The 24,853-nt window shown below is 42.5% G+C and overlaps 1 protein-coding gene across 7 annotated transcripts in view; it reads left to right on the top strand.

The window, feature by feature from the left end:
• GRAMD4 (GRAM domain containing 4) overlaps positions 1-18,006 on the top strand; it is a 106,655-nt gene extending 88,649 nt beyond the window's left edge. For 5 of the 7 annotated variants that reach the window (XM_081023666.1, XM_081023662.1, XM_081023667.1 and 2 more), the window contains 9 exons: positions 746-789; positions 891-1,000; positions 2,408-2,562; positions 5,184-5,201; positions 9,699-9,846; positions 10,357-10,450; positions 13,953-14,037; positions 15,859-15,927; positions 17,829-18,006. In XM_081023666.1, the coding sequence (XP_080879792.1) occupies positions 746-789; positions 891-1,000; positions 2,408-2,562; positions 5,184-5,201; positions 9,699-9,846; positions 10,357-10,450; positions 13,953-14,037; positions 15,859-15,927; positions 17,829-17,930 (825 nt within the window). In that variant the 3' untranslated portion in view covers positions 17,931-18,006. The remainder of the gene's footprint in view (positions 1-745; positions 790-890; positions 1,001-2,407; positions 2,563-5,183; positions 5,202-9,698; positions 9,847-10,356; positions 10,451-13,952; positions 14,038-15,858; positions 15,928-17,828) is intronic. The other 2 variants (XM_081023663.1, XM_081023665.1) reach the window with 1 other exon arrangement.
• Positions 18,007-24,853: the final 6,847 nt, after the last annotated feature.

Genomic DNA, 24,853 nt, shown 5'->3' with positions numbered 1-24,853 from the left:
ATAATCCTTGGCGCCTCCCATTGAAAGGATTTGTGGGTAAGATCTCAGGGCGGTTTTTTTTTTAAAGGAAGATTGGAAAAGGTTTGTAGGATACTTGAACAATTATTGTAAACAAATTAAAGACGTTAGCAGGGTTAGAGTAAATTCAGCAGCAGAAAGAAAACTGATATAAAATGAAAATAATAGGGTTTAACTGGAATATGCAGCAGAAATGGGTAACTAAAATGAACCATGGAAGGTGGGGTTGGGGAGGAAGTTGATGCCAAATGTATGATTGATATTTTGGTAAATGTGCAAACTTTGTAAAAAAAAAAAAAACCAGACACAAAAACCAACAACCACTAAATAAAAGGGGGGGGGGGGAGTTCAACGTTAGTGTAAATGCGGTCATTTTCCCTGCAGTCATTTCCAGTGTTCAAGGGATGTTTTCTACGTTCTCAAAACAGCAATCTTTTTACACAGGATTCGCAATTCTGCCCATTGGGCAATCTGTAGTTTATGATTCCTAAAATACAAGGGTGAGGGGTGGGGAGGGGAAGCAAGCAGCAATTTCTGGAATGTGAAGATTTTATGAGTGTCGTACTTGTGACTGGAATAAAGATTTTCTTCCACCTTTGCAATGAGATGGAACTGATTTTTATTTTTTTTAATTTAAAACAGTGGCTTTCTACCCAGAATAGAACTTTAGCTTAAGTTGCACTGCAGTATATTCTGAGCTGACATTCCCTTCCTCTTTCGATTGCAGAATTTGTTTGGCAAAATGTCAGACATACTGGAAAAAATCAAAAAGTGAGTTTTAAATGTATTTATTTTCAGCATATTTGAACGGGGGGAGAGAACAAAGTGCCGCAATGTCTCACTTATTTCTCTGTTCCTTTTCCCTTTCACAGCTTGTTTATGTGGGTGCAGCCTGAAGTTACGCAAAAGCTGTACATTGCTCTGTGGGCGGCGTTTATAGCATCCTGCTGTATTCCGTACAGGATCATCGGCCTTTCAATGGGTAAGACTTTTCAGATTTCTTGCCGCTCTCTGTGGCCTTAGAAGCTCACATCTATCTTGACCAGGAACCAAGTTTCCATTATGAGTCATTAATTGGGCATGCTTCAAAAAAATACTTGCATGGTGCCAGACTTGCTTGGAGATGGATGTAAGGTAAAGGACCCCTGGATGGTTACATCCAGTCAAAGGCGACTATGGGGGTGCAGCGCTCATCTCACTTTCAGGCTGAGGGAGCCTGCGTTTGTCCATAGACAGCTTTCCGGGTCATGTGGCCAGCATGACTAAACCTCTTCTGGTGCAACGTGAGGGAAACCAGAGCGCACGGAAACGCCGTTTACTTTCCCGCTGCAACAGTACCTATTTATCTACTTGCGCTGGTGTGCTTTCGAACTGCTAGGTTGGCAGGAGCTGGGGCAGAGCAATGGGAGCTCACCCCATCGCAGGGATTCAAACTGCTGACCTTCCGATCGGCAAGCCCAAGAGGCACAGTGGTTTAGACCACAGCGCCTCCCACGTCCCATAGATGGATGTAATCCCTTCTGAGAATAATTTCTTTTAAATGCTTCTAGGACCATCCTCTCACTATGGCTTACAAATAAAATTAAAGCATAAAATCATTAAGCTGGCCATATAAACAACCATACAGGACAGAAAATGCTAGCATACAGTACACAGCAATGTCCAGACCTGAAGTGTTAGAGGGCAGCTGGTAATTTCATTTTATGTTTTGAGTTTTTGGTCTACCCAAGGTGGGTAGGCAAGTTGTAAGGAATACAATTTAAAACCACCCACCCCAAACAGGCCTGCATTAATTAACTCTTTCCAGATAGGTCATGGAAACCTTATTTTTCAGCTGTCAGAGGCCGAGATAAAGATGTCCATAGCTGCACCTCTGCTGCTGCTTTGCTGTAAATCAACCTTAACTTCTGCTTTTGCAGTTGTGTGGCCACTTGAATTTCTAAGGCTCACATCTCTTGTAGACCCTATAGTTTCTGGCCTTTTGTTCAAGGGTTGAAGAACCTCTGGTTGTGAATGGGATCCGTTCCGGAGGCCCATTTGCAACGTGAAAAGCCCGCAAGTGCGCAGGTGCGTGGTGCAATTTGGTGCTTGTGCGCATGAACGAAGCGCAATTTAGCGCACCGCGCATGCACGAGTGGCGAAACCCAGAAGTAACCCTTTCCAGTACTTCTGGGTCGCCGCAGGTCGCCGCAACCTGAAAAAACGTAACGTGAAGCAAACATAACATGAGGTATGACTGTATCTTCGTTTTGGTTGTACGATGACTATATCGGTAGCACAATTCCGGTTAAGCTGATATTTCACTGATAACCTTTCTTTCTTTCTTTCTTTCTTTCTTTCTTTCTTTCTTTCTTTCTTTCTTTCTTTCTTGGTCTTTCCAATTACATAGGACTTTATGCAGGAATCAAATTTTTCCTTATCGACTTTGTCTTCAAGCGGTGCCCGAGGCTACGAGCAAAGTACGATACCCCTTATATCATATGGTTAAACTTGCCTACAGATCCCCAGCTCAAAGAGAGAGCTAATGCTACAGTATCAAGACGGGTAAATAGAGCTTGATGTTTTGTTTTGTTTTGTTCTGTTCTGTTCTGTTTTCACGTAACCGAACGATATCCATTTGACTTCAGTGACTAGAGCACATAGAGGGGCTGGCTGGCTGGCTTTTAAGACTGTGGACCCAATATGCAAATACCGGTTGGATTTGATAGTTGACAACTCTCCCACTTAAAAAGCAGAAGGCCCCGTGAATGTAGATATTGGGTGCTCTAAAACTAACGGGTGACGTTCTAAACCCCAAGGATCATCTAGACCAACCCCCTTCAATTCAGTCACAGCATAGGATAGTAGTCGCGATCCCAGTCTCACTCAGTCATGACAATATAACACAGCAAATATAATCCCCATCAAGTCCTTAGTGATTGTACACATTCTCAGTAATTCTGATCTTGCCCACAGCCATTGCCATACTAACGGTTAACGGTAGACTATTATTATTATTATTATTATTATTATTATTATTATTATTATTATACAGGTAGCCATGTCAGAACTCCAATGGGAAACCCAGCCAGATGGGCGGGGTATAATTAATATATTATTATTATTATTATTATTATTATTATTATTATTATACTATGACCATGGTAAAGGAACAGGGGCAGGTCAACTGTTTTTGACTTCCACCCTAAGGCCATAGCCCAGTTTCTAGCAGTGTGTATTCCTTTATTAAAATTTACAGCTTGCCCTTCTTTCAAAGATGTCAGGGAGGGTTAAGTACAATTTCGAAACCCAGATTAAGGCAATTACATGATTTAAAACGTCGCCTGACCCCGGTTAAAAGTATTATGCATTGACTGTCTGAACTTTGAAGTCTCCTCTTATGAGACTCAGTTGAATCAAGGGCCGATTCAAAACATTCGGATAAAAAATAAGAGATACAGCAGCAGCCTTGTCAGAATTTTACCCATCAGATTACAGGTTTTCTTGTTTTGAAAATATACCAGCTGTGAGGAACCTCAGAGAGCGGTCATGTCCCATCTAAGTGCTAAGATCTGAGATAAAGGCTCTCTTGTCCCTGATCTTAGTGCTGTGGTGCTTAGCACTGAGATTTGAGATAAACCTCTGCCTGCTGTCACTTGCGGTCTAAGAGCAGGCAGGCACTTATCTCCAATCTTAGTGCGAAAAGCGCCACAGCGCTAAGATTGCAGAAGAGAAAAACACTGCCTGCTCTTTTGCAGTTAAAGGCAACAGGGTTCTTCCTTTGCATCTCAATTTGAATTCAAAAAAGAATATTCCCTTGTAGCTGTGACAACAACAACAACATCTGGCTGGGTTTCCCCAGCCAGTCTGGGCGGCTCCCCACAAAATTTCAAGCACAATAAAACATCAAACATTAAAAACTTCCCTAAACAGGGCTGCCTTCAGATGTCTTCTAAAAGTCAGATAGTTGCTTATTTCCTTGACATCTGATGGGAGGGTGTTTCACAGGGTGGGTGCCACCACCGAGAAGGCCCTCTGCTTGGATCCCTGTAACTTCGCTTCTCTCAGTTAGGAAACCTCCAGAAGGCCCTCGAAGCTGGACCTCAGCGTCCGGGCAGAACAATGGGGATAGAGACGCTCCTTCAGGTATACTAAAAGCTGAGGCCGTTTAGGGCTTTCAAGGTCAGCACCAACACTTTGAATTGTGCTCGGAAACGTCCTGGGAGCCAATGTAGGTCTTTCAAGACTGGTGTTATATGGTCTCGGCAGAGGCTCCCAGTCACCAGTCTATCTGCTGCATTCCGGATTTGTTGCAGTTTCCGGGTCACCTTCAAAGGTAGCCCCACGTAGAGCGCATTGCAGTAGTCTGAGCGGGAGATAACTAGACCATGCACCACTCTGGCAAGACAGTCTGTGAGCAGGTAGGGTCTCAGCCTGAGTACCAGATGGAGCAGGCAGACAGCTGCCCTGTCTTGGAATCACCTGACGTCACATGTAAAAATGACCCATGGAATTTGGCTGGATCCAGTTCTCCATCCCTACCCTAAAGAATTCAGCATTTTCTTGCATCTGGAGTGCCCAGTACTTCATTCAGAGACTTCCTGAATTTCCCAAAGGTGCAAACGTTCTACATTCCAGTGACACTTTTGATCTGACAGAGTCTTGAACTGCTTTTTCCCACCCATAATTTTACGTGGTCCAGTCACGAGGGGGCCGTATTGTACTCTTTTTCTGAACATTCAGCTTTTCTTCAGTTGAGCTGCCTTGCCCATATTCTTTTGTTTGGTCTATCAAAGGAATCTATGGAGAACTCATTATCTACATTACACCGAATTAACCTTCTGCCATACTTTCTCAGCTAATACCAAATTATAAACAAAATGAAGTGAAAAGTTACACCCACTGTTAAACAGATTAAGAGCCAGGAATGGGAAATCTAGTTAAGGGCTAATTTGATTTTAATGGATTGAAAATATATGCTCTAACCACTGATACATTGGAGTGATTTTTTTTTTCCTTTTTCCTTTAATATTGCAATCATTGTGTGTAGTCTTTTGGAATGTACAACCTTGCAACTTCACTCAGTTCATGTTTTTTATTCTGTATATTATACAGTTAAATAGATTTCGCTTTTTTCTTTTGTCACTGTCACATTTGTGTTTGTTTGTTTTTTCCTTTCCTGCTAGCTGTCAGGGCATGAAAAGGTACGGATCTCAGCGTGCAACACTTTCTTTCTTTCAATTGGATCATTTGTGTTCATAATGAGCTGATGCCTTTCGTGTGCGTGTGTAAGCTTGTGTATTTAGTTAACAGTTACTTTGTATGTTTGTGTGTGTTGCATATATTTAATGGCTTGGTTTTAATTTGTAGTTTCTTGGAAATGCATAGTAAGTGTGGCTCCTGCTAGCTGAATGATCTTGAATTAATTGTGTGTAATAATATTTCCAGAACTAGTCGAAGGAGTTATTTTGATGTGCTTGTTAAATGCCGTCTAGCGAAAGGATCCTGTTCTGATGTTCAGAGTCAGACAGAATTATGTGAGCGAGATTGGGGACAGATATGCTATCTCCAGCTATGGCAGTGGTGGCCAAACTTGGCCCTCCAGCTGTTTTGGGACTACAACTCCCATCATTCCTAACCACTGGTCCTGTTAGCTAGGGATGATGGGAGTTGTAGTCCAAAAAAACAGCTGGAGGTACAAGTTTAGCCACCACTGAGCTATGGGGAGTTGGAAGTGACATTCTTCAGTGCAGAGCCTATCCTACACCCGAAGGCTCTCTCTATTATTATTATTATTATTATTATTATTATTATTATTATTAAAATTTCTATGCCACCTTTCATACGATATCAAAACACAAAAATACAGTATATTTCGCTTTATAAGACACATTTCCCCCCTCCTAAAAAGTAAGCGGAAATGTGTGTGTGTCTTATGGAGCGAATGGAAAACCCCCCAAGAGCCGCGCTCCCTTTCACGAGCCACGCGGAGTGTGTGTGTGGCTCTTGGGGGCCTGCAAGCTCCACGCAAGCTCCACGCTCCCCGTGGCTCGTGAAAGGGAGCGCTGATCAGAGCCTGGGATGCATACAGGCTTTGCTCAGCGCTCCCTTTAAAGAATATTTTTTTCCTTGCATTCCCCCCCCCCCCAAAAAAAAACTAGGTGCGTCTTATGCTCAGGTGCGCCTTATGGAGCGAAAAATACGGTGCATAGAAGGGACCCCAAGGATTATCTAGTCCAACCCCCGTGCAATGCAGCAATCTCAGCTAAAGCATCCATGGCAGGTGACCTCCAAGGAAGGAGAGTCCACACCTTCCTGAGGGAGACCGTTCCACTGACGATCAGCTCTTACTGTCAGAAAGTTCTTCCTGGAGTTTATTCAGAAACCCCTTTCTAGCAACTTGAAGCCATTGGTTTGAGTCCTATCCTCTGGAGCAGGAGAAGACAAGCTCAAGACGGCCCTTGAGATATTTGAAGATGGCTCTCATTGTCTCTTCTCAGACTCTTCCTTTCCAGGCCAAACATACCCAGACCCTTCAACTGTTCCTCACAAGGCTTTGTTTCCAGGCCCTAGATCAGGGTTTCCCAAATGTGTGCCTCCAGCTGTTTTCCAACTACAGCTCCCATCCTCCCTGACCACTGGTCCTGCTAGCTAGGGATCATGGGACTTGTAGTCCAACAGTAGCTGGAGACCCAAGTTTGGGAAACCCTGTCCTAGATCACCTTGGTTGCCCTTCTCTACACACATAGCATAGTCACAAACAAAAACAGTACTCACCACCCAGTTTAAAAGACCATAGTTTAATTAACCAAAGGCCCAGGAGAAGAGGAACCACTTTGGACTTCTTGTGGAGGAGGCATATGAGAAAGGGCCTCAGAAGATGATCGCATGGTCTGGGTTGGTTCATATGGGGAGAGGTGGAACTTGAGGTACAGGATTTGGAACCGTGAAACATTTGCTTTGGAGCTAGCCCTCCAATTTTGGGAGGACAAACCATGCTGTTGAGCAAGCAAGGGATCCAAGCGAGAGAATCCAACACAGGAGAATTAAGGGGCACATGCTTGTTCACGTCCACTCCTCCTCTGGCTGGCATCCAAGGGACAGGGCTTTTTTCAGGCGGAACTCGCCGGAACTCAGTTCCAGTCCCTCTCAGGTGGGCGCCATTGCCGTTCTGAGAGAACAAGGGGAGGCGGCGTTCGTGTTGAGTTCCGGCACCCCTTTTTCTAGAAAAATATTGCTGCCAGGAAGTCCGGAGCTCCAGTTGTCCGGCGGTTGCATGTGCCCATAATGAGGGGTCAGAGTGCTTGAAAGGATTCAGAACCTTCTGGAAAACGCTTTATGACGATGTGGAAGGAGCCAAACGCACTTGTTTACTCCCGACATTTGGCATCGTGAGAAGTGTGTTTTGAGGACCCACCTTATTTCCGTGATGGCGGCCTGTTTCAGGTTGCTCTTGAGATGGTGTTTTAATCGTTTTAACTTTCCCTAGGCCCTTAGGGCGAAGGGCAATTGATAAATAAATAGCAACAACAACATTGTAGTAGACTAATGGTACGCCCAGTTGTCCCCAATATGGCTGTTGGAGAATGGGTTTGGGTCATTCCATGCCAAATCACCTGATTTTAATACTCGACTGTGCTCTCACAACCCAGATTTTCTTCAAAAAAATTTTTATGTGATAACCTATGAGATAACCTCCAATTAATTTTTAAAGATTTTTTTTGTCCAAAATTGGACATAGGAGAATTTTTTTAAAAATTCAATTTTTGCGTGAATTAAGCTAACGCAATTTCTGTTTCGCTTATTTTTGAACCAATTGTGCTTATTTTGGTATCAGAATAAAGCTAATTTAGTTCTCTTTCAAAATAATGTACAAAAATTGTATTAAGTGCTACAGAGAAGGGTCACTGACCGTTCAAAGTGAATGTTAGTTATTTTGTACCTTGGTAGGTTCAATAAGCCATAGCAGGCAAACCAAAACTAACACATGTATCATACTTTTTTTTCCCAATGGGCTGCCATGGACTTGCTATGTTTTAAAAATAAGAAGGGTGGTTTTTGATTTGGCGTGGAATGACCCGTTCGCCATATTCTCATTTCTCAGTTGCAATTCTACTGGAACTTTTTTAAAAAAAGCTTTGCATTAAAGAGTGCAGTCCAGACAAGTTGAGATGGTCATATGATGTTGATGATCCCCCACCTCTCTCTCTCAGAGGAGCCCTGTGCAGCAAAAGAAATCAGCAGGGTTTAAAGTGCATAATTGAAACATTCAAGCAGAATTTACTTAATTAGGAGTTATTGTGCCAGCTTTTAAGATGCCAATGGTTAAACAAAACTTTGACATTCCTTAGCGTTTGAGGGCATAATATGCGAGTGAACATCGATATAGCGGCCTGAGGGTCCATTACACATTTTTTTTTTATTAAAAGCTGAGCAGATCTTTTTCCTCGCCAGGGCCAGGACGGCAGACCACATGGGAACGTCTTTTTATCACTTATTGCGATGACACCCTGCGGTTCGGCCCCGTTTTATCGGGGTGGCTTACAATAAAAGCACGCCTGAACAGCCCCTTGCTTGCATGTGCCGCTTAGGATCGCAGCCAGCCTTTACAAAATACAATAGAGCCCACCTGAAATGGCGCCGTTTCTGACTGAACGTGCGGCGCTGCATGTTCTCACTCTTCTCTCATAAGTTTCTGCAAGATAGGGCTGTACTGGAGCTTTTCTTCCCGATGCAGTAGATCTCTCAAGAGTTGTGACACGAGGACATGCTCCACACAGACAGTGCAGGAGCTTTCTAATACAGTGGAATTGGGTTTTCGATCACCGAAAACCCGGACGTCAATGCTTCCGCTTTCAAATGCACCTTGGAAGTAGAATAGCTCCCGCTGAGGTTTTTTTTTCCAGCTTTCTCTATTGAATTTGCAGGCCGCCCTTTACGCCTCAGTTTTCAAACGTTTCGGAAATCCAGAATGGATTACGTTCGAAAATTGAGGTACCAATGTACGCAGTTCACATGTCTGCAGTAAGAAGTGGTATAGTCCAGTTTTATTGTAAAAGGTAAAGGTAAAGGGACCCCTGACCATTAGGTCCAGTCGTGACTGACTCTGGGGTTGCGGCGCTCATCTCGCTTTATTGGCCGAGGGAGCCGGCGTACAGCTTCCGGGTCATGTGGCCAGCATGACTAAGCCGCTACTGGCAAACCAGAACAGCGCACAAAAACGCTGTTTACCTTCCCGCCGGAGTGGTACCTATTTATCTACTTGCACTGGCGTGCTTTCGAACTGCTAGGTTGACAGGAGCTGGGACAGAGCAACGGGAGCTCACCCCATTGCAGGATTTGAACCGCCGGCCTTCTGATCGGCAAGTCCTAGGCTCTGTGGTTTTACCCACAGTGCCACCCGCGTCCCAAAGTTTTATTGTACCACCTGATAATTCTGAATGGATAGATTGGATCTAATTCTGGCTCACGTGGAAACTCCACTCCCGACCTTTTACAACACTGGTTTACGTGGGCAAGACATGCAGTTGTGTTGGGTATCAAGCCTTGGTGTCCCGTCCCCCCGCCATAAATGCACGTACCGAAGAATAAAGGCAGGGTGGTGTTGTTTTTCTGAGGATTGCATAAAATCGCAAAGCCGCCCCTGTGCGCTTTATGTATTTGCCTTGCATTAACGGTAATCCAATTTTATTTCCTTGCAGCTTCAAACGGCAACGTCGCGAAGTTGCGTGGGCTCAAGCGCCCCGACGGGAGTAAGCAGAGACGAAGACAGCAGCCGATTTCACACCACCAAGAGAGGCAACTTCTATGAAGTATTTAATCTGTCGGAAAACGAACGTCCTTTGTCAGGTAGCGGCGCATACGTAATACACGGGCGTTGGCCGTAAATAGAAGGCATTTTAAAAAAGGAATTGCCCGCAGTGCGGTGGTACTGAGAAAATGAACTGCCCTGTAATGTTATCTGCTGTTAGGTCCTGTGAGCAAGAGGCCAAATTAATTTTTTATCTGACATCCATAAGATTCTTTGAGCGAACCTGATGCCTGCCGCTTGGTTTGCCTTTTGTGGTAGCACGAATTTGAGAGGGCAGGAAAGGTTCATAATCCTGTGAGAGAAGTAACGTAATCCAGTGCTTGAAACAAATACTTCAGGGTTTAGAAAAAGTTTTGGTACGCATTCTGGAATTCTGGTACATGGCCTTGTTGCTTTTAAAGAAAGATTTGTCACCATAATGGAACAAAACATGTCTGTGTCCCTTTTTATTTTGGGGGGGGAAATGTCTTTTTCCTGGGCTGCCACTGTGAAGGTTTGGCCCCTCGATTTCTTGCATGAAGTATAATGTGTTTGTTTTCTTTTGACAGTGTGTGAGAATGGCTGGCGCTGCTGCTTAATTAACAGAGACAGGAAGATGCCCACAGACTACATTAGAAATGGAGTGCTTTACGTCACAGAAAAGTAAGTCTTTACGCGATTTGTAACGGGAGTTTTCAGGCTGGGAAAAAATTGACTACCTGGGAGCACCAGCACTTTTGTAAATTTCAAAGGGAAAAACACAGTGCAACTCCTTTTGCAAGTGCCATTAAACCAAAGGAGAAGGTTAAAGGTATTTCTCACGGGTCACTGTAAATAAATGTAAGAAAAATATACAGGGCGTGCAAACTAGCCTTCAGTGGATTTTCTCCCTCATGAGAATGCCAGAACTTGTTGCAACAGGATTCATTCATTGTTCACATGTGATAGAACCAACTCATGAAATAGTAGGCGTCTCCTCAAGAAATAATAAGAGAGTTGGATTTAATGGGTCAGAAAAGAGTCACCCAAGTGTAGCTGTAATATCCTGAGTGTACTGATGTTCTTTCTCAAAAGGTAAACAGCGTTTCTGTGCGCTCTGGCTTCTGTCATGGTGTTCCGTTGAGCCAGAAGCGGGTTTAAAAAAAAATTAAATTATTTATTTGGTTTTTCAAATTAAAGTTTTAGAATCAGATCTCCAACATACATAATAAAAACAAGATTCCAAGGAATCTCCTGGACTTCCCTCCTCCCCTTTGTGGGTCCTATTGTTAATCATTTCCTCCTGCATCTTTTATAATAATCCAAATCTTTTACATCTCCATTATATCCAAAAATCACCATTAAACAGCAAGAGTGATTCCAATCCTACTCACGATTTTAACTGTTTACAATGGTCTTTAAGATAAATTAAAATTTTCCCCCATTCCTTACTAAAATTTTTGTCTTCCTGATTTCTGATTCTTCCGGCCATTTTTGCGATTTGAGAATAATCCACTTAATCTGCTATTCTTCTCTGGTTGGGACTTTATCTTCTTTCCATCTCTGGGCCAGTAACATCCGCGCAGTCGTGGTCGACCGCGCCAGAAGCGGTTTAGCCATGCTGGCCACATGACCTGAAAAGCTGTCTGTGGACAAATGCCAGCTCCCTGGGCCTGAAGGCAAGATGAGCGCTGCAACCCCATAGTCACCTTTGACCGGACTTCACTGTCCAAGGGTAATTTACCTTTTTGGTGGGTGTGGGTGGCGCTGTGGTCTAAACCACTGAGCCTCTTGGGCTTACCGATCGGAAGGTTGACGGTTCGAATCCCCGCAACGGGGTGAGCTCCCGTTGCTCTGTCCCAGCTCCTGTCAACCTAGCTGTTCGAAAGCACACCAGTGCAAGTAGATAAATAGGTACCGCTCTGGTGGGAAAGTAAACGGCGTTTCTGCGCACTCTGGCTTTTGTCACGGTCCTCTGTGTGCCAGAAGTGGTTTAGTCATGCTAGCCACATGACCCGGAAAGCTGTCTGAGGACAAACTCCGGCTCCCTTGGCCTGAAAGTGGAGATGAGCGCCGCACCCCATAGTCACCTTTGACTGGTCTTAACCGTCCAGGGGTCCTTTAGCTTTTCCCTACCTTTCTCAAAAGTAGACAGGTCAAAGTGAAATGACCTGTAGTGGCTGGATTTCTGCAGTCTGAGGAGCAATGCTTCAGACTTCGAACTCGGTGAACCTGATATGTTTCTAGAATACGTTTTCTTGGTGCCTTTCCATGCACATGTTAGGCAGATCTCGGAGTTCTACACATTCATATACTTCAGAATCAAAATTGCTGAGCCAAATGAACTTTTAAGAAAAGTTCCAGAAGCCTTTCTTTGTTACACCTGTGCGCTGGTGTTAGGCTACGTGACCAGGTCACTCAAGACAGACAAAGCTCTCCAGGAAGTGTTGCCGCCATTCTAAAGTATTATTAAAGTGACATGTTATATGTCTGGCTCGATCCCAAGGGCTCTGTGCAAATTGCACCCGTAGAAGAGTTGGGAATCTTAAACCTATCTCCTCCCCTGGGATTTTTTCCTCTGCTGGCTGATGCCAGGGCAAGTGAGTTGTGCTCCTGGCTGCCTCTCTCGAGACATGCATATGATAGATTAATGTACACACCACAGAGCCCCAATATTCTCACCCCATAAACTTGTTGAAACCCCCTCACCAGCTCCTCCCAAGGCCACCACATGAGCCTCGTTGGCCCTGAACCAGGCCTCTTCTAATTTGGAACGCAAACAGTTTATTTTTGCTCTCAGTGGAGTCACCCCTTAGCCAGAACTTATTTACGGTGTCACTCTTGCTAGGAAAAAGAGCATTTCAAAGCAAGAAAGCAGCACCCAAACTGTAGTCAGCTGAGCCTTAATTTGTGCTGGGTAGTTATTTGCCTTCACGGGGGTGGGAATATCCCCTTATTGCAAAAGGGGGTGTTCTTTTACCTCATCTGTAATCTTCAATATTCCACAAAACAGACAGAGCTTCAAGTTTTTGGTGATACCAAACATTGCCACACTCAGGGCAGGCTGATTGATTTCTGTGGGTATGTCAATCCTTTTTTTAAAAAATAGACTAAAAGCACCTAGTGGTGAGAAAAAGGATATGCGACGTGATCCATGCGACGGTCACCTCCAGGCTTGACTACTGTAATTTGCTCTACGTGGGGCTGCCCTTGAAGCTGTCCCAGAAACTCCAGCGGGTGCAGAATGCTGCAGCCAGGCTCCTCACGGGGTCTCTGCCATGGGAGCATATTCACCCAGTGCTTTTCCACTCCTGGTGGAGTACAGGGTCAGATTTAAGGTGCTGGTTTTGACCTTTAAAGCCCTTCACGGCCTAGGACCCTCGTACCTACGGGACCGCCTCTCCCGGTATGCCCCACGGAGAGCCTCAAGGTCCATAAATAGCAACACCCTAGTGGTCCCGGGCCCTAAGGAAGTTAGATTGGCTTCAACCAGAGCCAGGGCCTTTTTAACACTGGCTCCGGCCTGGTGGAACGCTCTGCCTTATGAGACCAGGGTCCTGCAGGATCTGATTTCTTTCCGCAGGGCCTGTAAGACAGAGTTGTTGTCTTTGGCTTGGACCCAATTTGATTCCCTCCCTCTCTTTCTTTTTTCTTTTCCTTTCTCCTCCTGCGATGAGGCTACATTTTAATATTTTAATGTTTCAATATTTTAATGTATTTTAATTTTGTTTTTAAGTTGTAACCATTCAACTGGTTTTTATTATTGCTTGTTAGCCGCCCTGAGCCCGGCCTTGGCTGGGGAGGGTGGGGTATAAATAAATATTATTATTATTATTATATTCCTGAGACTTGAATCTTTCCTGTTGAATGGAAGTGATATATCTGTGTGGAATTCCTTATGGAAGGACATTTTTAAGATGTGCTGCTTCTAGCATTGTGTATGCACATGTTTTTGTTGTAATGTCAGCGTATGACAATCTCTAAAACTATATAGAGCTTAGTTGTTCAATTTGGTGTAACTGCTCTTTCATTTTTTTTCATTTGTCTGACAATTTAATTGTTCCTCGTTGATTTGCAAAGCTGTTTGTATTTAAACTAAAAATTGAAGTTAGTTGGCAAGGCTTTGAATAATTTTGGTCCTCAAACATCTATATAATATGTAATGTTTTCCTTTCCTTTTGTCCAGTTATTTGTGCTTTGAAAGTTCCAAATCTGGTTCATCTAAAAGAAATAAAGTTATAAAATTGACAGATATTACAGATATTCAAAAGGTAGGTCCATGGTGTCTGTTTAACATGCTGTTTTTAATTAATAAGGATGAAGGTTGTATTCTTGTGTCCTGAGGCAAAACATTTGAACGTCACATTGGCACCTAGATCCATTCTTTGGACAGATGTGGAAGCCACTTCTGGTCATTGTGTTGTGTTTCTTTGTCATGATCTGTGGAACCTTCAGATCATGTGGAGCTCCTTTAGCGCAACAACTCTGAAATACTTGTCTGAGCTAACTAACCCGAGACTACCTTTCCCAGCATATTTCTGGGCCATTGCAGAGCCTACCCTAGGAGCCATCCCCTAGGGACCCCCATAAAATATTTGAGGGGGCTGAGCTCCCCCAAAGTTGACGGGCATCACCATTCAAATGATGAGTGTGTGCCACATCTTGTGATCAATTATGCAATGTTTTATTCAAGTTGGCACCCCTGGACCCAAATACGCGGGTGGCGCTGTGGTCTAAACCACTGAGCCCCTCGGGCTTGCCAGTCAGAAGGCTGGCGGTATGAATCCCCGCGATGGGGTGAGCTCCTGTTGCTCTGTCCCAGCTCCTGCCAACCTTGAAGTTCAAAAGCACGCCAGTACAAGTAGATAAATAGGTACCGTTGTGGTGGGAAGGTAAATGGTGTTTCCTTGCGTTCTGGCTTCCATCACGGTCCTCTGTGCACCAGAAGCGGTTTAGTCATGCTGGCCACATGACCCGGAAAGCTGTCTGTGGACAAACGCTGGCTCTCTTGGCCTGAAAGCAAGATGAGCGCTGCAACACTATAGTCGCCTTTGACTGGACTTAACTGCCATGGGGTCCTTTACCTTTTACCTTTTACTACAGCGATGGGGAACTTTGGGGCTGAGAGCCAAATGCAGCCATCTAGGCCTCTCTTTTTGGCTCTGGGGACTCCTCACCAGGCCACCCAAGCCTCACCAGCCCTGCTTTGGACTCTCTTGAGAGTTTTGGCCTAGCTGCACTGTGTCCCTGAACAGTGCTTCTTGTTTGTCTGGATGGAGGGATGTGTGAATGTGAAGAAACTACCATACAAAAAGATAGCTTTCATATGCGTAGCTCCACCTACTGCTCTGGTAACTTCAAGGTTAGATTACTGCAGTGCGTTATATGTAGGGCTGCCTTTGAAGACGGTTCGGAAACTTCAGCTGGTGCAGAATTCAGCAGCCAGGTTGCTCACCGGAGCAAGACGGTTTGAGCATATTACACTGATCCTGGTCCAACTGCACTGGCTACCAATTAGCTTCTGGGCCCAATTCAAAGTACTGGTTTTGACCTATGAAGCCTTAAACGGCTCAGGACCGCAATACCTTGAGGACTGCCTCTTTCCATATGAACCTAACCGGACGCTGAGATCATCTTCTGAGGCCCTCCTTCGTATGCCTCCTCCTCGAGAGATCTGGAGGGTGGCAACACGAGAACAGGGCCTTCTCTGCAGTGGCTCTTCATCTGTGGAATGCTCTCCCCAAGGAAGTTCACCTGGCACCTTCATTAGACCTTTGAAAATGTGGCTCTTTAGGGGGGGTGTTATTGGGTTATTGCTTTTGGTTTGAATTTATATGTTGTGGTCTTGCTGTGAACCTCCCTGAGACCTCCAGGTATAGGGTATAGAGAGGCTGTCCAGGAGTAACAGTGGCCCTCAAGCCTGCAGAGGGGTTGTCCACCCCTCTCCTAGTATTATGACGATGTTGTTTTAATGCCCTCCCTTTTGTGCTATCAACCTGAGAGGTCTCCAGCCCTGGCCAGATCGGAGCCTTTCCCACATTGCCTCCACCGGTTCAGTATTTAAATATTGCCTTTTTCTTTCTTCTTTTCAGTACAAAGTGCTTTCCGTCCTTCCAGGATCCGGAATGGGGATTGCGGTATCAACGCCGTCTACGCAAAAAGTGAGCAAGCAAATAAAAGGATCTTAACGTGTATTGCACCGTCAATTCTGCCGGCTGAAATATTAATGCTGTGATGACCTTGTCTGTTTTTGGAGCACTTAACTTGAGCCATGCGGATTCCTTTAGTAAACCTTCTTCTTCTTTTTTTTTTAAGTTGTTGCAAGCATCTGTGCTGCAATTTGCAACGAAAGGGAATTTAGTCATTATCTTCAGGGAAAACGAAAACGTTTCGGGTCCTTTTTTAGCTTGCATATGCATGGGCCGTCTTAACAAAAATCCACCACAGCGAGTGTTTTAGAGCAGGAAGGGAATAGTGAGTCACGTTCTTTGTCAGTAGTAATGGAAAGAGTATGATGATTTGGGGAAGTTAATGATGAGAAACTTATTTAGTGAAGGCGTTTGGTAAGAATGACTTGAATAAGTCCAATTGAATCCAGTGAGACTTCTTCTTTTCCCCCAATTATATTTTATTAAATTTTCAAAAAACAACAATACACAAATACACTCCAATGCATACTATTGTTTCTTTTATTTTGATGACTTCCCACCCTGATTTTCTTGGTAGTTTTTTTTTTAATTTCTCCCCCTTGCTGCACCCTATTATTTCTCTCTTATAGCATAATAACAATACAGTTGTACAGTGGTACCTCGCAAGACGAATGCCTCGCAAGACAAAAAAACTCGCTAGACGAAAGGGTTTGTTTTTTTTTTTTTTTAGCTGCTTCGCAAGACGATTTTCCCTATGGGCTTGCTTCGCAAGACGGAAACGTCTTGCAAGTTTGTTTCCTTTTTCTTAACACCGTTAATACAGTTGCGACTTGACTTCGAGGAGCAACTCATAGAACGCGGTGTGGTAGCCTTTTTTGAGGTTTTTAAAGACTTTGGTGATTTTTGAAGCTTTTCCAAAACTTTCCCGACACGGTGCTTCCCAAGACGAAAAAAATCGCAAGACTACAAAACTCGCGGAACGAATTAATTTCGTCTTGCGAGGCACCAGTGTACCTTGAAAGTCATACCTTGGAAGCTTAGTTCCCAAACATTTTGGCTCCTGAATGTCGCAAACCCGGAAGTGACTGTTCCGGTTTGCAAACTATTTTTGGAAGCCCAACGTCCGACGGGGCTTCCACGGCTTCCAATTGGCTGCAGGAGCCAATCGGATTAATCTGTTACAGACTTTTAAAAACAACCACTAAAACAGCAATTTAACATGAATTTTACTATCTAACAAGACCATTGATCTATAAAATGTAAGCAATAATCAATGTACTATACTATAAAATAAATAAAACAGTATTGTAGATGATAAAAATTAAAATTATTTTTTTTCTTATCTGCACTGATGATAGTCATTGTTTAGATGGGGTTTTTTTATCCATTTCCTAAGTTGCACAATCAATCAATCAATCAATCAATCAACCAATCAGTAGCTGAACTGGGATCCTCACAGTCACAAAAACAAATTAACTGAAAAAGCCTCAAAACAAAAAATGCAAAATAAATAGCAAATAAATATCAAAAACAAAACCAGCAAACATCAGCTCCAAATATCACCTTAGAACACTGCAATCAGAAACGGAAGGCTTGAATTACAGTGGGAGGGGGACACAAATTAGCAGTGCAACAGGAAACACAGGGGACGCAAATTAGCAGCGCAACAGGAAACACTGGGGGATGCAGAAACGGAGCACGTTCGCCTTCCCAAAAACATTCAAAAACCGGAACACCTATTTTCGGTTTTGCAGCGTTCAGGTTCCAAATTGTTCGTGAACTAAGCTGTTCAAAAACTGAGGTACCACTGTATAGGATTGCGCAGTTAATTCTTACCGATGCACTTGGGATCTCCATATTTCAGTCATTATTGTTACTGACTCTTCTGCTTTTCTCTTCCTCCCCCCTTCAAGCCTTTGGTGTTTGGTGCCATGGTACACAGAGACGAAGCTTTCGAGACAATTTTCAACCAGTATATCAAGATAACTTCTGCAGCATCCACCAGCGAAAGCTAGTAGATCACCATGGGTTCTCCTGGGGAGACTTCTATTAATTTTACTCACTCGGTAGTGAATAAAAAGGTGGAACATCCTTCATCGGTTCTGCAATAATTTTCTTTGATGCATATGTCTTACGTTACACACAAGTGTATTTTATATACGCCTTCCATGTCTTTGTTTTTAAAAAAGGCTTTTGTAAAAAACAGAAAAATAAAAAACACGGCGAAAGTGCTATCATCACTATTAGCCTTGCACATCAAGCACTTTTAATGTTTATTTTACGGACATTAAAAAAAGCTTAGGAAGATCCTTGGCAAAGCTAGCTCGAGGGGCAGGCCGTAGAAGCTGGCTTGCGCTACCCCGAAATCCCAGGGCGTGATGGTACAATCTCTGCAACGGGTTCTGCGCACAGTCCAATTATTGTCAATTTCAGTAATGCCACGTAACTGGGTGCAGAATTGACATTCTGCCTGACTTTGCAAAACATATTGACAACGTGTTTTTGGGAGCCCTGATAAACGAATTCTGGAGAGCTTTTGATAAATATAAATAATATTATTCGAGCATATGGAATACCTGTAGTTATATGTCTGAGCAAACTTTCTTGCTAAGACCCCTGTACCTTATCAAAGAATTCCCATCTTTTGGAGTCCGTTGTGCTGAGAAATAATAATAATGTCTCACAGTGAAAGTTGGCCTGATAAGATAAACCAGAGGAAGCCACTGTTTTCAAAAAGAAAGCACCTTTTAGTAAAACTTGTCATTTTTGTGACGAATCTCCATTTTAAGGAACTTCATTTCCCTCGCCCCACCAATAGTAAATTGGCATTGTGCTGCCTTTACAGTTTCACTGATTTTCTACTTTCTTCTTTTAAAACGTTTGTTCTAATGAGGCGGCTTTTCTAAGTTGTGAAAATTGGTTTCCTGTAGTACAGGCTCACTCTATGAGTGCAGCTTGGCTCATCAAATTCACACAGCAGAATGTTTGGTCTCCTCTCTCCTCAATTTAGTAGTATATTTGGGAGTGTGGGGGTGGTGTTTTTTCCCCCTTATGCACAAACATGCCAATTTATTTTCTGTTGCTGATCGTTCTTGCCTCTTGCAGGCTTCCTCTCTGCTTTTTAATTCAATAATCCTTCGTACGCGGAAGGCTTTAATCGAGAAGAACTAGGAATGGACTCTTCAAGCGCTAACTCCATCTTATGTGCAAATGCATATATATAATGGATTACCAGTGGACCAATTTTGTTACTTTTAAACGAGCAGCTTCAGGGGATTGGAGATTGCGAGCAGAGAAGTAATTTGGCATCTTTAACCCTTTCTGCACTCTCATTTTCCATCTCATGATCATTTCCTCAGCTGCTTACCCTGTGAGCTCCCATGTCCTTCATCGGCAAAGGGCAAAAACACAACTGGAACCCCAGTGGGAGGGAAAGGGTGAAGCAGTTCCGTTGGGGAAAGGATTAAGCACATACACCTCGGTTTGCTGCATCCTAAAACTTGTACTCATTTTTCTTTTTAAAAAGGCAACAGGGGCTCTGGTTATTAAACAGTACACTTGACGCAGGAAAATGAGCTTCTGTGGACTTCAGGCTTTGTTAGGGCAGAAAACTGCTTTCTCCACATTGTTTTAGAAGGAATAAATTTGCAAGGGAAATAGCAGTGGCAGGATTTTGCAAAACACACTTTTCTTCAATTGCAAAACTCCTCCTTTACTCAAAGGGACTTAAGCAGACTTGGAAGTTTAATTCAGTCCTGAATCCGAAATGTCAATGCAAGATTCACAGTATTCCAGTTTCACCAAGTTTCTTGGCCCAACACAACTTCATTTTTTTTAAAAAGGCAATTGGCAATTCATATACTTTTTTTTTTTGAGCAAGTAGGTTGTATACCCTTTGAAACCAGTTGAAGGAACATGGACATAACAGCAGTTGGACTTTAATGTGAGGGTTTTGTCAAGCATCAGCTCAGCAGGTAAACAAGTTGATGAAAAGATGGGTAAAATAAGCATTAAATCAGAATTGTAGAATATTGAGTTGTCTTTTCAACAAAAGCAGATCCCTTGGGTGTTCATGAAGTTCTTGTTTTTTGAAAAACAGATTATATTTTATACAGAGTGAGCTGTTTTTCTTATTTTTGTATCATTTTCAAATGTAATTTTTACCTTCACTCTGATCATGAAAGTACTGGTTCTGGTGAACCCCTCCCAGTTGTGGCCGACTGAAGTATTGTTCTAGAATGTGGTTTTTTGAAGTCCTGTCCGGCTGTGATGTATTGATAATGCCACAATCAGTCCCTTACATTTTCAGAATAGAACAATGAAAATGAAATGCCAGTATGTTGTAGTTTTTAAATTTTAGTTTCCCCTCTCTGCTGTGATACTACTAATACAGGTTTGTTCGAAACAGTCTGCACTTTTAACAATGCAAACTTTTTTTAAAAAAAATGCTATGGTAGTAATGTATTTTGCAAAGGGTTCATTCCATTATCAAGCAAATGAACTGGATATTTACAGATCAAATCTGCGATAAGGTGGGCAGACATGCATATACTTTTGCAAAATCCAACTTGGCATTACACAGAACTACTGCAAATTTAACTGCTACGTCGTGTGATAGGCCATTAGTTACAATAACCTAAAAATAACTTCGGCAGACTTGAATACCTTAACTGCTTTTTATTTCCTATGTCCTGAAATGTTGAGCATTTGCCAGGCTATTCTGTATTGATGTAACCACTCTTAGGTTTGGTCTGAATTCATCTCCTTCCATGGGATTTGCGGTATAGTCCAACTGAATTTAGGTTCAGTAGGGCGACTGAATGTGAAGTATTATTTTTCAGCAACATTTTTTTAAAACCACTCTTCATAAATTTGCTGTATCAATATGTGTTGTTCTGACTCTATCTGTGGCTTATTGGTGAATATTTGTATTTAATTAGGTAACTTTTTTCTCTCTTTTTTTTGGAAGTGATCAAGTTTGAGAACCTTTCTCAAGATAAAGGCAGATGAAAGCTGATCACATTTTATCTTCCCTTTCTAAAATTGCCAGAAAAGGAAGTTTTATTACATGTGTTAGTTTTGCGAGGCGAGATTCGACTTTGGACGAATTATGTAGCAACATCGCACAAAAATCCAGCAAAAACCAATTCACGATGAGTTCTGCAGACCGAGTGAGGAAGCGCTGGAGAGATAGGAACATTTACAAACCCTTAAATCAAACAAACTTGGTAGTTTATAATGAACGATGTACATTTTTGGCAGATATTTTTTTATTTCTGCTACTAATCATTAAATAGAATGGATGTGAAATAATTTTTATGTCTGAGGTTTGAGTCTATATTTTGAAGTTGTAAATATTTCATTAGCAGTGTAACTTTTGTTCAAGAGGAGACTTGTACTGTATGAGAAATTGAACTTAAAAAAATAAATTGCCCTGTACATTTTTTAAAGACACTTGTTTAAAGAAAAAAAAGAAGGGGAGGGGGGGACTTGGTATAAATTATAATTTTTATTTAAATAAAATAAACCCTAAAAATGCTTTGATGCTACCAAATGTGCCTGTTTTCCTTCAGACTACACAGACAGTTCTTTCTTTCTCTGCTTGTGTTGGAGTTTGTGTTTCTCAGCCTTTTCAAGACATTGGGAGGTGAGACGGGGGGCTTCTGGAAGTACTCAGTCTTGTGGTTCCCCTGAAGTACATTATCAGCCATTTTTGTCACAGATGGATGCCCTGAGGTTCTCTGAACTTGGCTTCAGGGCCTGGTCTAAGGCCACCCCATTCAGCCATCTTGCTGAAGCTAAGCAGGTTGAGGTCTGCTTAGTGCATGGCTGGGAGATAGCCTGGAAATGTATGAGTTCCACGATGGAAGGAAAGGAATATTTGTAATGAGCAAACAAAATACGTTTATGAATGCATTTCAACTGTGTGTCTGTCTGTCTTTGTATGTATCTCACCTGTGGGTACTAAAAAGGTAAAGAACCCCGGGACGGTTAAGTCCAGTCAAAGGTGACGATGGAGTTGCGGTGCTCATCTCGCTTTCAGGCCGAGGGAGCCAACGTTTGTCCACAGGCAGCAGGAGGCCTCATTAGCTAAAGTGGTGCTTCAGGTTAAGAACAATTTCAGGTTAAGAACGGACCTCCAGAACGAATTAAGTACTTAACCCGAGGTACCACTGTACTTTTAAAAGACAACTGAAGGCGGCCCTGTTTAGGAAAGTTTTTACTGTCTGACGCTGTATTGTTTTTAATACTCGGTTGGAAGCCGCCCAGAGTGGCTAGGGAAACCCAGCCAGATGGGCGGGGTATAAATAATAGATATTATTATTATTATTATTATTATTATTATTATTATTATTATTTGAATGTCTGAATGGTTTGGATCTGGGATATTTTAAGCACCACCTTCTCCTGTCCAAATCTGCCTGCCTACTGAGAACTTTGGAAGAGCTCTTGTGTCCCTCAACATCCCCAGAAATAGGTTTAGCAGGACCCAGGAAGAGAGCCTTTTTGGTAGGCTATACAGTGGAACCTTGGTTGTCGATCGTAATCCATTCCAGAATTCCATTTCCATGTTCGAAATGGAAGCATTCACTTCTGGGTTTTTTGGCATTTGGGTTCCGAATCGTTTGGCTTCCGAGATGCTCAAAAACCAAGGTTCCACTGTATTTTAGGCTACTACTTCCTTTTTATAAAGGTATTAGGAATGAATAGTTTTTAACAATCTATGGATTTGAGGACGGGGCGTCATGTTTTTAGTGCTGTTTTGTTATTTCCTGCATTGCCTCAGAAATGGTACGTCCAGAAAGCTTTAGATGGCTGCTTCCCGTCATCTGCTGTGCCTTGTAAAACGGAACATGTAATATTCCCTGCAAGGTGTAGGGTTGTATATTTGCAGGCAAGCAGCTGGCTCTGTGGCTGACAGTGATTGCAGCTGCTGACAAGCCTTGGAAGAAAAGCATCTTTGCTCTAATTAAAATGTACAGAAGCAAATGACAGCTACCCAACAGCTCTGGCCGAAGCTGTAAAGCCAAAAGCTTATTTTATTGGACTTTAAATAAAAAGTGTCCAAATGGACAGTGTTTTTCTATTTAGCCCCGGGGAGCAGGAAAATTGTTGCAGCAAAACACACGTGGAGCGTAATCTGGCAGGACATTTTCCTGTACAAGATCTTTGGGAATGAATGGGAACTGTACAAGCGCGTTGTTACCCTTTCATGCAGCTCAACAAGCCTTGTGCCAGAAAAAGCTCCTGTGGGAGTTCATATTTTGGCATGTTAAGTGTCCTCCTCCAGTGGACAATCGAATAATCCCACTATATTTCAGTAAGACTACTCAAGATAAATGCATGTACCTTGGTTCTCAAACTTAAGCCGTTCCAGAAGTCCATTCCAAAACCAAAGCGTTCCAAAAACAAGGCACACTTTCCCATAGAAAGTAATGCAAAACAGATTAATCCATTCCAGAATTTTAAAAACAACCCCTAAAACAGCAATTCAACATAAATTTTACTATCTAACAATACCATTGATCCATAAAATGTAAGCAATAATCAATGTACTGTATTATATAATTAAGACAGTGTTGTAGATGATAAAAATTAAAATTATTATTATTTTTTACCTGCACTGATGATAGTCATTGTTTGGATGGGGGGCTTTTATCCGTTTCCGCAGTCATGCCATCAATCAATCAGTAGCTGAACTGGGTTCCACACAGTCACAAAAACAAATGAACCAAAAAAGCCTCAAAAACAAAAACGCAAAATAAAGAGCAAAAACAAAAGCAGCAACTACAGTGGTACCTTGGTTCTCGAACGAGGCCTTTGATCCATAAAATGAATCATAAAAAAAAATTAACAGGAAAAGCCTCAAAAACAAAAACGCAAAATAAAGAGCAAAAACAAAAGTGCCAAACTTAATCTGTTCCGGAAGTCCGTTTGACTTCCAAAATGTTCAAAAACCAAGGCGCAGCTTCTGAGTGGTGCAGGCACCCCAGGAAGAATAGCCGACAGCCGCATTGAAGTGGTGCAGTCACCGCACGTTTTCGAACATTCCGAAAAACGTTCGAAAACTGGAACACTTACTTCCGGGGTTTCGGCGTTTGGGAACCAAGGTACCACTGTCGTTCTATATGGCTTAGACTGCATGTGCCAAAGGTGGATTCCAATACTGTTCAGAGAAACAGGAGAATCTGGAGCCCAGACAGAACTCTTGCTTGGTTGAATTAAATCAGGTTAAACTACTTTCTGAATCACCAAAAACCACCAAGGCTTTGCAGGTGTCTAAATTCTTAAGGATGACTCATGCACCTGCAAGTCATTTCAACTCATAATGCAGAGCCTAGGAGATAATGGATAGCTCAGTTGGTAGAGCATAAGACTGAATATCAGGGTCAAGAGTTCGAGCCCACACTGGGTAACTGATCCGTTGGAAACACAACTTGGAAAAAGAGGCAATACACCTATTTGGAGATAATACAGAGCCTATAGCTCCTTCCCAGGGCAACAGAGCGATTTGTGAGCAACGTGATGAGATTACAGGAAACATGGCTTGCAGGTTGTAACTTTTTTTTTTTTTTAAAGCAATTTATTGGGTTTTACAATAAGAGTAAACATAATAAACAATATAACATTTATCTTAACATAGTTTCACATTTTCTTTGGACTTCCTCACACCTCCCGCTCCCACTTTCATCGTTATAACATTTTGTCAGCAATTTATCATCTTATTTAAATTCTTATATCCCTTCTATATTTCATAATCTTATAATTCTCAGAAGGAGCTAAATTTTCACAGTCTTACTTATTTTCTTAAAAACTTCTAAATTTAGTGGTGCTCAGTTGTTTTAGTCTAGCATCTTATTTAGCATTCACTCAAATTACAATGCTTTTGTAAATAGTTCTTAAATTTCTTCCAATCCTCCTCAATCCTCTCTTCTCC

This window comes from Podarcis pityusensis (genome assembly GCF_964106645.2).
Source record: "Podarcis pityusensis genome assembly, chromosome: 10".
In the NCBI taxonomy this organism is placed as follows: Eukaryota; Metazoa; Chordata; class Lepidosauria; order Squamata; family Lacertidae; genus Podarcis; species Podarcis pityusensis.
This window is presented reverse-complemented; position numbering and strand designations above follow the sequence as displayed.